Source organism: Nycticebus coucang, chromosome 21 (genome assembly GCF_027406575.1).
Source record: "Nycticebus coucang isolate mNycCou1 chromosome 21, mNycCou1.pri, whole genome shotgun sequence".
Taxonomy (NCBI): Eukaryota; Metazoa; Chordata; class Mammalia; order Primates; family Lorisidae; genus Nycticebus; species Nycticebus coucang.
In genome coordinates, this window is record NC_069800.1 from 15,157,495 (window position 1) to 15,171,493 (window position 13,999).

The 13,999-nt window shown below is 47.6% G+C and overlaps 1 protein-coding gene across 3 annotated transcripts in view; it reads right to left on the reverse strand.

The window, feature by feature from the left end:
* The window catches only part of SLC24A3 (solute carrier family 24 member 3), a 542,017-nt gene that overhangs the window by 44,056 nt on the left and 483,962 nt on the right, over nucleotides 1–13,999 (reverse strand). For all 3 annotated transcript variants that reach the window (XM_053574485.1, XM_053574487.1, XM_053574486.1), the window contains exon 8: nucleotides 5,220–5,245. In XM_053574485.1, the coding sequence (XP_053430460.1) occupies nucleotides 5,220–5,245 (26 nt within the window). The remainder of the gene's footprint in view (nucleotides 1–5,219; nucleotides 5,246–13,999) is intronic.

Here is a 13,999-nt window from a genome sequence, read left to right on the forward strand (position 1 = left end):
ATATCCTCTTGTGCCTTGTCTGTGCTCCATCAACCTGGACTTTGATCTGCACGCAGACACCTCTGGCCTTCTCTCTACCAGGGGTGTCCAACTTTGGTTCTTTTCTGCTACACCCTGGATGAAGAAGAGTTGTCTTGGGCCACATATTAAAAACACAAACGCTAATGAAAACTGATGAGCAAAGAAAAAGAAGGTCTGTGCATACTTTGCATGATATCTGACAGCACAAATAAGCAAAACAGTCCTTAAACTATGAGAATGGGGCCTGCAGGCTGCAGGGTGGACACCCCTGTCTAGAGTCTTTGCACTGACTGTTCCCTCTGCCAGGAATGCTTTTCCCTTTACTCCTTGGCTGACCCCTTTTGCCCTGTAGATATAAGCTGAACTGTCACACCTCCTCCAGGAAACTTCCTTTCTTATGCCCTATTTATATTCTTTAAACCTCTGAGCACCCTGAGGGGGTCTTGTTTGCTGATTTATTGCTCATTTCTTATTGAATGCCTACCTCTAGCAGTCGCTTGACATCACTTCCCACACCTGTGCTGCCACAGTGTCTGGTTTCTCATTTTCCCAATACTTGAAACCCTGACAGCTGATTTCCACCCGCACACACCCTCCGCCTTTGGCCACAGTTCTCCCTCTCCCCCGCACACAGCACTTCTCAGCACCCCTCAGGAGGGAGGACCTTCTTCTAAACATCCATTTTTAGCTGCAAAACACCTCCAGTGGCCCAGATGTGATTTTTATCTCATCAGAACCACTGTTTCTGCAGTGTAAACCTCATAGGGAAAAGTAGAATTTTATTCACAGCACGTTCACTTTGAAGGCAGAGACCCCGGGATCTGGAGGGGTGTCCCACCATCACTTACACGCATCTTAACAGACTAAGAGGTCGCCAGAAAATGACCAACTTCAGTGAAATAGGACAGTCAGGTTGCATTCAATCCTGCACTTCCTGAACAGGCATATTTATACTCTAATTCCTTTAGAGCTTTTTGATCTTTTGAGTATATTTTACTCAAAGCAAGTCCTCCTACTGCAATATTCAAAGCAGCTTCTCTTCAGCGGATTTCCAGGGATGCTGTGGGTGGGGCTCCCTGCCCCCACTGACATTTCAGGTTTGGTTTGCTGCTGCCCAGCCAGACTCGGGGTTCATCCGATGCCTCCTCCTCCACCGGGAGCTCACCGGGCTTTCAGGGGCCTCCGTGCTGTCCCACCTGTTCCCTCTGGTGTTTTGGCCAGACTGAGTTTTGGTCCTCAAGCCTAGACTGAATGCCCTTCAGTGTCCCTTTCCCAGACGCCTCTCCCTGATGCCATGAGCATCCCCAAGAGACCCCGTAATTGGGAGTCAGCAGCCTGCCTCCTCTGGCCTGAGCAATGCTCCAGCTCGGGGCTGGGGTTGGTTTCACGTCAGCTATTCAGCTCTGCAACAGAGCCTGGCATGCAGCAGGTGCTTGGGAAACAGTTGGATATTGGACAGAATCCAAATCCAGACCTCCGAAGCCGCCTGGAGCTCCCTGGGCCCCCCTCCTGCCCTTTTCTCCTTGGACACTGGGCATCTGCCCACTCCGTCTCCTGACTACCCCCCACCTGCTGTCCTCTGAGGACCCAGTTCTGTAGTATGAAGTGGGTCTGTCTCTTTCCTTCCCCAAACTTGCATTTTAAATCATTTTCAACAGTCCCTGATTCTCCTGCCAAAGACGGTTCCTTCCCAGATCTGAGGGGCTGCGGCCTGTCCCCGCCTGGAGGGTACGGCTCCGTTTTCCTGACCAAGGTCCAGAGCAACCAAGACTGTTCTCTACCACCACCCAGGCCGATGGTTTTCAGCTTGTGTTTCCAGGGCCTCTTTTCTTTCTCAATGACACAACTTCAGACTCAAAAGCAGAAATGAAAATATCACTGTGGATCCTTTAGTTTTCTTGTTGAGGCTACAGAAGACTTACTGAAGACATGTCCCAAATTCTTCTGACAATATCATGGGCCCCGCTGGGACGCTGTCACGGGCCTCACTCTGCAGGGTGGCTGTACACCCTGCTCTCTGAGGCTTTCTGTGTAGGTGTCTCCTAGGGTAGGTCCCTGACAGACACCCCCTTGCCACTTGCCTGCTAACAGAACCCCACATGCTAAGGCAGCAAATGGGGAGCCCTGATCTCAAGGAGGGTGAGGCCCACCCCTGGGCCCAGAAGCTGAATAATAATTGGTCTAAAGTTGTAATTCTAATCCCGCTGGCTATTCAGCGGTCAAGGCAGACCTAGTTGTGACCAAAGAGATGTAAAGGGGAAAGACAGAGACAGCCAGAGATCCTTCTTCCTCCTTTCTGCCTTCAAGACGTACTTGGTGGCTGGACCTCCACTGCCCACCTTGGGGCCATTAGGCATAGGCCGTGAGCAACGCAGAGCCCTAGTGCCATACACATCTGGGGCATCTGATTTGTTAGAAAAATAAACTCCTATTTAAAAAATTTTATTTTAGGTGTTTTTTCTACTACCTGCTACTAAAAGCATTCCTGACTGCTGCCTGCCACTTCTTGGCTGGCTGTGCCTTCCTGGACAATGCTGCCTCAGAAACAGGGACAGAATCTGACTATGTGGCAGGCATAGAGACCTTGTCCTCGTGTGTTGTATTTGACAAAGCTCACATCCCCGTGAAGAGTGCTCTCAAAATAAGAGCAATTGCAATTAGTTTCCTCTTGAGGATTTGGGATGAATTGGTTGCCTGCCTTGAAATCACCAGGCCGCCCTGGAATGTTCTATAACAAGGGATGGAATTCTCTGTTCAAGGCATTATTGAAATGTTATGGTGCTTTAATGCCCAGATGAAAGACTCTGATTTTAAAGAGAGAAATCAGCTTCGAGATGCACCCTTTCAGCAAAATAAATGCTCACGACTGGCTGGTTAGGAAGTGAGCAGTAACAACAACAAAAAACTTGTGTGAAGTTTGATATGTTTTACATCCATTAAATGAGGAGCTGAAATCCCTGGAAGTCTTCAAGCGGTTAAGGGCCAGTGGTGCAGATTTTAATTTCTCAGCCTCGGCTCATGTGAAAAATGTGCGCGTAACAGCAATAATCATGCAACAGGCCGGTGCTCTGGGAATGATGTTGTTCCCCCACCACACCCCGCCCATCCTCACCCTCAACGGACCCAGTCCTTTCCTGGAAGCTACGTCTGCACCTGATTTATGTTTTTCTTCCCCCAGCACCATTTATTTATTTTTTAAAATTAAATCATAAAGAGGTAGATCATGTATACATTAATGCATTTATGGGGTATAATGTGCTGATTTTATACACAATTTGGAATGTTTACATTGTACTGGTTAATACATCCCTCACCTCATTTACTTAATTATTGTGTGAAGACATTTATACTCTATACTTAATAGATCTGACATGTACCCTTGCAATATGCACCATAGGTGTGATTGCACCTGATTTATGATTCCGACCTTCCCTCCCCTGCTGGGACAAGACACACCTGGGGCCTTGCAACTCATTTATCCATGATCCTCCCAGCCCCTCACGCATCACAGGACGCGTGGCAGCCCTCGAGCTCCAGCTGAGGGTTCTGCTGACCTGCTGCTACCTTATAGAATCTAGCCCTTTCAGCTGCAGGCCCAGGCTTCTGCCCTAGGATGGGGTCACCTAACATCATAGCAAAAGCCTTGGGGATGTGGAGGAAATAGACCCTCCTTGTGTTGCTCTCAATCATCTGAAATACCCTAGAAGATGTTTTGAGGGTCAGGGCTGACATGGGCTTATCACGAAGTCTGCTTCCCCCTCCTCCTGCCACGGCTTCCATGCTGTGATGCCAAAGAGATGGTGGGAAAGTCGGCACCCCAGACTGACACAAACCTCCCCAGACAGCCGTTCTCTATGCTTTTCTGCACAGCAGCAGGGGAAACCTTCGATATCAACTGCGATTATAATTTGCTTGCCTTCTCAGAAGTGTCACTAGTGCAGACGGGTAACATGGAGCGACCTGGGAGCACCTACTGTTCGCGAAAGCAGAGCCGGATCGCACTCATTGAGCCCTCGGCTTGCACATGGAAGCTTTTGGACATCTCCCAGGACATGGTGGGGGGAAGATGTCCCCACTCCACTCGGCAGCCACACCAGGGAATACCCCCTGACCTGGGTCCCAGGACATTGCAGTCCCTCTCAGCCTGTTGATTATTATCACTCACTGAAGACCACCTTCTACTTTCTTAGGAGTCAATATGGAGATTACACATCTTAAAGGGAATTCTGCTAGCTGTCGCCTCCTCTTCCCCCTTGGACAGAGGAGAGAGAGTTGGCAAAGGTGTCTTCATACCCTATCATAGCATAACTTTTATCATCAATGTGACAGGTTCTCTGCCACTCCCCAATGCTGAAAAACCACAGAGATATCCTTGGAGGCAGAGGTGCCTGCTCCGAGGAAGGGTCACAGCCGTTTCACTGGGAATCAGGCCTGGTTGACCTCTACTTCATCAAGCTTGTGTCTAGCTCTAAGAGACACCATGGAAGTTTTCTCCCTACAGAACGATGCCTTTCCTGAGAAGTCACTCCACTCTGCATATTTCTACAGCTTAAATATTTGGAAAAAAAATAAAAGTAACGAGATTGCAGAGCAAACTCGATTTTTATTTCCATTGAACATTTGGCTTCTCAGAACCCATCTCAAAAATGGGGATTGGACAGTTGGCCCACAACAAATGTCTTCCCAGGTATTTAATTTGGGCAAATGTTTCTGTCTATCAAAAAAAAAAATCACTGATTTTCAGAGCTCCAAGATGTTTCTGAACATTGGGCAGAACTTTTAAGGGGTAGAGGTCACTGACGTGCCTGGGTCCTGACTGCTGAGATATGCACAGAATTTGAAACACGGAACTTGGTTTGGACATAATTTAAAAGGATCAAATCTTAACCACGACCAGGCAAATGGCAGACGGCAGAAAGGCAGTCAGGTCACGATGGTGTCTCACCCGGAGGGTAAGGACATCTGGATACAAGGATCCCAATGAAGCCCCATCATCCCAGCCCAAAGAGAAAAGATCTCTGTTCTGGGAAAGCTAATTTATCTCCTTCCTTTGTGGAAAGAGGATTCCTGAGAAATTCTACTTGTTCTAAGATGTCACGACATTTTCTTTTTTCTCTAAATCCTAACTCTGGGCTTTAACGTACTTAGCTCTGCAACATAACAGGGTGAAGTTAGAGGGGTAAAAAAGAGGTACTTACCAGGAGACTTTTTCATCGTAAATGAACTGTGGAAAAAAAAAAGGATATAAGATTACACACACACACCCTTCAGGACTGCCAGCCTGCTGATACAGGGCAATCAGGACAGGGCTGGCCTGGGACATGATGCCCCTGTGGGTGAACGCTGCCTCGGGGAATCTCAGCCTCCCTACAGTTTTGGTCCAACAGTGAAGTGACAGGAAAGTGTGACTAACCTGCTTTGTAAAAGCAAGACATATTGCAGAATTTCAGATCTGCAAGGGATGCAGGAGCTCTGTGGTTACTTCCAAATCTCAGCTCCTGAGGTGCCACTGCATGATTTCTGTAAATCAGGTATTCAGTTTTTATGCAAGCACTTGGACTTCTATGGACTCAGTATTTTTCTTTTGATTGTTTTATTTTTTGGTTTCCTTACAAGAATCTATCTTCAAAGGACACTTTCCATCACAAACAGAAGTGCAGGATCCACACCTATTGTCATCATCTATAGAGGGGAACCCTGAAATATATATATGAAATAACGAAAACAGTGTTTGCAGATCCTGGCAGGCACTGTTGGCTGCCCAAGCCCTGGGGCCCGGGCCTGCCCCTTCATTTAGGGAGGAGGTTAGTAGGGCTTGCAAGGAGTGAACAACACACAAGTGCCAAACTGAGATGTTCTCCTACCAAAAGAGAATGCAGAGAGCATACGCATTGGATTTAATTTATTTAAGTCATAGTTCATATACCATCGACAAATAAGTTCCCACTTTGAGGAGAAAAAAGCCCTAGTGTAAGCCTTGGTAAGGGAGGAAACGGAATCTCAAAGAACATAAGTAATTTTCCTGGGGTTGCTCAATTTGCTATAGAATTGGTTCTAGGAGTCCTAATTTGGCATCTTTTCACGACACGCTGCTCTGCCCAGATGACGTGTTGCTGACGCCAACAGTTGGTCACTTGTTCTTTCCACACACATGAAATAGAACTGCCTTGAGTCCGAGCATCTTGAGTGGCTTTCCCTGTGAAGTCAGTGGCCTTTGGGGACTGAGGTGGGCATCGGCAGGGCATTTGGGTGTACAGTGAGGTGTGGGGATGGGAACTGAGCTAAAACTGAGGCATCATTGTAGTCTCTGGTGATTATAAGAACCACCCGTTGGGTAGGGATACAAAGAACTCAAAGATGAGCAGGATATGGCTTATAGGACATAGCCTCATATAAAAGGAACCCTCTCCAATCTTGAAGGTCCAAAGTGAAGGAAGGAAAGAGCCATGCTTATCTGTCATCCTTTCTTCCTAATAAAATATTGAAAGAAAGACCTTGGTTTCACCATTTCTGGGACTCTCATCTTTGTTATCAGATTCAACAAGTTGACATATGGATGGAAATATTAAACTAGAATGGGAAAAGAATTAAAGAAATAAAGGAAATGATCTCAAAATCCAGGATGAATGGCATGGAATTTATTCTCTGGAAGGCATCACAAGCTGTTTCATACATTTATTTGCTTTAAAAAAATCCTTGGCAAAAAATCACGGAACAGACCAAATTATTTCAGATAGAAAACATTTTCTATTAATTGAAGTTAATTCAATATTAGTTTTAGCAGCAGGATAGAATAATCAATTCGTAGCCACTTAAAGAGAACACAAGATATTGAGAAAGTTTATTAAGTCAAGCCAATTTAATTTTCTTCTATCTTGGAAGGCAAGCAATACCAAGTAATATGGAAGCAGCTTTAGGAAGTCGTTTTTCTGTGTGATCTTCCCCGTAGGTGGGGGCACAGATCCTGCAAAGGAGATGCTGGGAATTCACTCTCCCTGGGAGAAAAAATACCCTTTGTGTACTGTCTAGGAATCAGCTCTGGGAGGATACTGTCTAGATCCCAGCTCTATTGGGATCAGCATAACTGATCAGCATCCCATAACATTGGGACCAATGCTGTGTTAGCCATCGATTACTTCAATGATCACATCAAAGAAAAAAATGTGAACAGGCTTAATTGCACCAAGGATCTCAAATAGGCGCACAATAATTCAGAGAAACAGTGGGTAAATCTGTACAAGTTCAGACAAGATGCTCAATTAGGGACAGAGCATTATGACCCTGAAGTCAAGAGGATGGCAGTGAGTGGGGAGATGTGGGTGGGAGTGTGGTTCAGCGAGGCAGACAGGGAAAGAGGAATGCTGGCGAACTCACTGCAACTATGATAAATGGTGGGGATCTGAGGGTGCCCAAACAATTGATAAGAGTTCTCCCTTTGATCATGTGCCTGCCATGAAGACCTCTGTCATTCCCAACACCCAGAAGGCATGACTGGAGGAGGAGGGGTCAGGGGAGGCAGGGGGAGCGGTCAGAGAAAGGGCAGCAGGGAAGGGGACAGGAGGGGGAGGAGGCAATGGCTTCCCCAAAGCCAGGGGCCCTTAGCTGCCCAGCGGCTGATAGTAAACACAATCAGATTTATCCCTCTATTTCAGTGATTTTCAAACAGTATGCAGTGAGAGGATCTTAGGTGTGCTGTGAAAAAAAAATTCTTTTTTTATGTTTTGAGACTGAGTCTCACTATGTCACCCTGGGTAAAATGCTGTGGCATCACAGCTCACAGCAACCTCCAACTCTTGGGCCTCCCAAGTAGCTAGGACCACAGGCGCCTGCCGGACACCTGGCTATTTTTTGTGGTAGGTGCTGCCCTTGTTCTTTAGCAGGCCTGGGCTGGGCTTGAACCTGTCAGCCTCGGTGCACGTGGCTGGCATTGTAACCACTGTGCTGCAGGCACCCAGCCTGTTGCGAACATTTTTAAAGCTCATTGGGATCAGCATAACTTAAGTGTGCCCTGAGATAAAAAAAGGTTGAAAAACACTTGTCTACACTAAAAGGACTTGTGTAGAAGAATGGGAGGACACAGACAAGAACAATAAAATGAAGGAAAGGGGCTAAACATCAGCCTCTGAGAAAAGCTGGATGGAAGCTGCTTGTGTACTGTGAGGAAGGTGGTGGGGCCGAGTTCCTGCCTCCGGACATGTGGGGTGTCACTCGGGGGACACACCGCTGATCGCCACCTCTTTGGAAGCCTGGGAACCAGGAGACCTGCACTGTTTGCAGATGTCCCTTTGGAGGAGTACGTGGCTGGACCCTCCTGATGCAGCATTAGAAAGCTCTTAAAATGACCAGGCCAGGGGTCACCTTCACTCAACGTTATTGAAGTTTGGGGGAATGGACTTGTCATTCCTTACAGCTTTTATTTTATTTTATTCTCTTAAGATAGGTGTTGCACATCCCTTAGTATTCTATGCTCTTGCTTCGAGTAAAACAAAGCAACACTCCACCCATCTCAACGGGACCAGCACGGAAGGAAACCTGCCACCCTTGTCCAGCATGAGAGCCCATAGCCGCAGTTCCTCATAATGACCACTAGGTGGCGCACGCGCCCGACCCTCTGTCCAGGTCTGCTCCCCTGGGCCACGTTAGAGTGAAGTCAGGCTAAGTCCATTTTTGCAGCTCCATTAAATCTCCTGGAAAGAGGGGAAGCCCCTCAGACAGGCAGCCTACTGAAGAGCACTCAGCCATTGCTGCCATGGGACAAGGTGGCATTCCAGGGGCAGTTCCTGCCCGGGGCTCTGTCTTGGGGACAGGTCAGTTGATGCCAACTGTTTATTCCTCAGGATGAAGGACTAAACTGAGTGACCTCCTGCTGTGGCCTTTGGAACTGACCCAGCTTTTTCCCAATCAGATTTCTGAAAGCGAGCTTTGGGTGAGCAGCTCTTCTCAGTGCTCGGCTGGTTGTGTTTGGGGCTGGGCACTGACAGCCAGAGGCTACCATGGCTGGTCCCCTGACAGCCAGGCCCTGACCCGCTGGGCATGGGCTGCTGGGAGGCCCTGTCCTCTGACCCACATGTGCTTCATCCACATGTTCTGTAGATAAGCTAAATGTTAAACAGGAATGAATTTGAAAAAAAAAAAAAAAAACCACCACTCATTTCCTCCAGGCTTCAGAGAAATGGTTGGGTGCCATGGAAACAAGCTTTCATTCCTGGAGTCTGCTCTAGAATTCTTCTAGGCAAGCTCAGACAGGCGAATCCCTGGATATCAGAGCAACCCAGGGAACTGCCAAGGGAATGGCGGGCTCAGGTAGGAAGAATAAGATGACCCGGGAATGGCTCAGGTATGGTGCAGGAGAGGAGAGGCTGGGAGGCAGGTGGCTGTCTCAACCTGTCAGCCCCCGGGTTTGTTTACTGTACCTGTCACCATGAAGCAGAGGTTGGCTCAGTGCTAAAGCTAAGACTTCAGAACCTGTGTCCTAATCACCAGCACCAGAAGAATTTTAAGCAGTGAAAATAATAGGAGAAAACACCATCATTTTCTTTCAAGAGACTGAAACCTTGACAATCTTCCCTTCCTTGGTAAAGAAAACAGCCTTGTGTAGACTCTTCCCACTCAGCATTGTGGGGACTCCCTAGATCAGTGGTTTTCAACCTGTGGGTCACAACCCCTTTGGGGGTCAAACTTTCACAGGGGTCGCCTAAGACCATTAGAAAACACATATTTCCGATGGTCTGAGGAACTGAGACACTGGTCCTCATAGGTGGGGGGTCACCACAACATGAGGAACTGTATCAAAAGGTCTCGGCATTAGGAAGATTGAGAATCTCTGTCCTAGATGGATCTGCACTTCTTCAGGTTTGAGGATGGGGTGCAGATGGCTTAGCTAAGGCCATGGTGATTTCACTTGCAGAGAAGAAGATGATAAAATACATTGCAAAGCTAGCTGCTCTGCACAGACATGAGGCCCACTTTACAGTTAAACAGGAATTCCTACTTCAGGATCGCGAGTAGGTAGCCTTGATGAAGGTGGTGGTCGCCAGAGGGCAGGAAGCAAAGATGACCTACAGGCAGGGCTTTGCCAGAGCTGACCAAGTCCTAGGCATGTGTTAGGGCAGGCTACGGGAAAGAAAGAGGGGTGAGGGGGTGAACTGAGGACATAGGAGGGGAGTGCCATTAGGCCAAAGGACTATGTTCATGGGAAAGTGCAGAAACAAAATCAAACACGTAATTGAATTTCCAAGTCGCACTCCTTGTAAAAGATGAGACGCTCCTCTGTGGAAGCTGTGTCCTCCCATCCAGTGAATCCATTTCCCTGCTTAAGGGACAAATGCAAGCCTGACCGCAGCACCCTAGTTTGCCTCGTGTCACTAAAGCAGGCCTAGCCTCCCATCAGGGATTACCAAAAACAGGAGACATTTCTTGTGTAAGGACCTTCAAATTCTGTCACCATCATTTTCTGAGAGATTATTCTAACTACCATGGTTGTTCCCACTTTTCCAGAAAAGAGCTGAAATGGAACGGGACACTACTAGCCTGAGGTTGGAAGAGGCTCTAAGCTGGAGAGGAAGGAAAGTTCTGAGAGGGAGGGGTGACAATGGCTGCTGTGGCTAGCTGGAGGTGGAGGATGGTCATCCATGTGACCTCTAAGACTTCTTTCCTCCCATAGAAAGGTCAAGATAAAAAGATTCCTGGATCATTTCAGATTAGTTGTTTCAATGAAAGAATTCCTGCAGGAGGAGGCTGAGGCTGTTCTCTCCTGTCTTGAAGCAAGACTACAGAATGAGTGAGGCTGGCCCGTCTCTCTAGTGGGGCATGGGGAGCCTGAGGGCTGCAGGAGGAGGGTTTTACTGGGGGGAGTCCACATTCTGTCTGGGGCAGTGCGGCTGCACCATTTCATGCACTGGTTCTGGCAGATCCAAGGTGCTACAGCTCCCTAATCTAGAGCAAACCATTTTACCACTATAGCCTTGGTTTTGCCATGTATACAGTGGGATGCAAAAACCAACTAGCTGGCACCGTTGTGAGTACCAACCCAGAAAACCTTTATCAGCAGATGCAGGATAGTACCCAGTCCCATATTGAATATTGTCCATTTAAAAATTAAAATTAATGAAATAAAAAATCAGTTCCTTGGTCTCACTAGCTGTATTTGAAGCGCACAGGGGCTACATGTGACTGTGTGTCAGACAGCCCAAGATTATAGGTCATGTCTGTCACTATGGAAGTCTTGCTGGAAGGTCTGAGCATCTTTGGTGGGTGAGTCAGTTGAGCTGTGGGGTCCCCCCACTTGGGGCCATTACCATGAGTTCTCCAAGGAAGGAAAGGGCCGTGCTGCCCCAGAGGAGCCTCGTCACTGCACCCGTGGCACCCAGGTCTCACCTGTCCATCTGCAGACAGGCAGCACTGGTGAATGTGCACTTTTGAGTAAGTCCACCTCATTGTGAACTTGTCCCTGTCGGTCTATCTGCTTCCCCGGAGGCTTCCCTTTCTCCATGCACACAGTCCTGTCCTCAAGCAGAGATGAAGGGTAAAAATAAAGTAATTCTTCTAGGGCAGCTGCTTAGACTGACTCTGTAATGAATCATTTGCATTTATGTAAATTACACAATTATGTAAATTACAGTAACATTTCAGTACAGGAAACTGTCAGGCTGCTGGAATTCGGGGGGAAAGGCAGAACTGGGAGGCTGGTGATGCCTGTGGTCGAAATGCTCCCAGGATAGAGGAGAAGCAGGGGTGAGTCTGTAATGATCTTCACAGGCCATATCAGGGGACCCCACACAAGGGCCTCTCCAAAGAACCCAGAATGTGCCCAGGACTGCACTGTCCAGCTTCTCCAAGGCCTGACACTTCATAGTACAGGATGCCCCAGCACTAAAGGGGACACTTGACTGGGGTAGGCGAAGGGGCCCAGGAAATACACACTTTTATGTTTTTGATATCATAATTGCATTAGACAATGACTTCATTTCTTGGGCTTGTTCCTTAATGCACTGTCCCTTATAAATAAGCAAACAACAGCTAGAAAATAGCAGAGAGCAAAGTCCAGGTGAAATCCCCACATACCCTCTGTGTCTCTGCGTCAGTGGTTTTAAAGTCCATTGGTTTTAGAATGAGTGGGCAGCTCCTTGTCCCATAGTTTTGGTTGTGGGCCCTTGTTCTTGTCCAGCCTGCATCAGCTGGAATTTCAGCAGTTCTGAACCCAGATAATAAGGATGCTATCAGCACCTTCCCAGCCTGACTCTGAACCATCCGCAGCCATCAGAACCTCTGAGAAGTCATCTCTCCTGCTCTTTGGATCTCCAGGCCCCACTGCTTGTCCTTGGGATCCTCCTAGGCCTGTCAGTCCTCTTGAAGGGGAGGTGGATAGAAAGACATCTGGTCCCACTTAATCCAGACTTGCACTCTGGGCCAATGAGCTCTTTATTGCACAACCTTGGGGGACTGACAGTTACCCCTTCTGAACATTTTTCAGAACTATATAATGGCAAGAGTGTTTTTTAAAAAAACCTAATAGTTGAATAAATTGTTTGGGAAGGTTACTAGTTATTTTGTGGGTAGGAGGAAGGGCTTTTAAATAAAGGAATCTCCAGTGCCCGTTGCAGAGTCCTGTGGAGAAGTTTAGCGTTACAGAAGGAAATCTAGAAGGAAAATGACTCCTTTACCTTGATTTTAGGGGAACACAGAAGAGGAGACTAAGAAACCTTGACAGAAAGACACAGAGTGTGTGTCAGCTGCAGCCCGAGGCTGGGGGCACAGAACAGACTTGGGGACATTGTCCAAGCCACTTTGCAAAGTGTGTGTTTTGGGGTACAAGACTCTGTTTTACTCTTGAATGCAGTTTGGAGTCTCATGTGACAATGATCCCAGAAATCCCGTTGGACTAAAGTTGCATAGCCTTCCAAGTGTCCTTATCTTTGAGAATCTCAACATTGACTCTAGAAATGATCATTGCCATGTAACAGTTTCCAACTTTATTTAAAGTTGTGTTTCTCAACATGCAACGTGGTTCAGAATCACCTGGGGTGGGGGGATATGTGGGTCAAAATGCAAGTTCCTAGGCCTTACCCTAAAACCTGTGGAATTAAGATTTTGGGGTTCTGCATTTTAAAAAAGCATTCCTGATGTTTCTAAGGCATGGTGAGGTCAGAGGAACACCTGTTAGAGTAAAAAGAACTGAGACTTGGAGGACTCATAGCTTATCTTTTCCGCTGCTTCTTAACACGCTTTACAGAGAGTTGCTGTCTGACGGACGCACAGAGGTACTGCGGCAGCCCCAGCATCCAGCTGGCTCTGCTCTGTGATTGACACGCCACACCCGCAGGCAGATGGTTGCTCTGCCCAAAGACCAGGCTTGGGCTTGGTGTCACCACAGACTGAGAAGGCGAAACTGCTTTGCTTCTTCACAGCTCATTAGCAACAATTACTTTTACTCTGTCTTGGACATGTCCAGATAAATTGGGCAGAAGACAAGTTATTTCACACACAGTCCTGCAAGCTGAAAACAGAGAAAGAAGCCGAGCCGGCAAGACTGCCTGGGAAACAGTGTTGCCACGTCTGTGCTCTGGGGAGCTCTGGGCCTGCCCCATCCTGTTCGTGGCTTTGTCTTTACGGTCCCCTCTTTCTGGAATTCAGCAAAGCAGATAGTTGTGCTCATTTATGCTATCCCGATCTTGCCTCCTGCAGAAAGTCTTTTTCAAAAATCATCCTTCTGCCCTAGAGGCAGAAGAGCAGAGTGCATGCAATGAGGGTGAGCGTCCAGGACCGAGTCTGCTAGAAAGAGTGTTAGAGATGTCTGTGCTGAGGCGAAGACAGGAGCCTTCCGGTTTCACGTGATCATGCCTTTTCCACTGGCAATAACTGAGAAGATAGATGTGTTCATAAGTCTACTAACCAGAAGTTTCAAAGACGAAGTGTGTGTCCAGTTCCAGCATGGCATGCCGAGCCCTTCTGCTCCTTGGGGGTAGGTCTCCACCCTCCC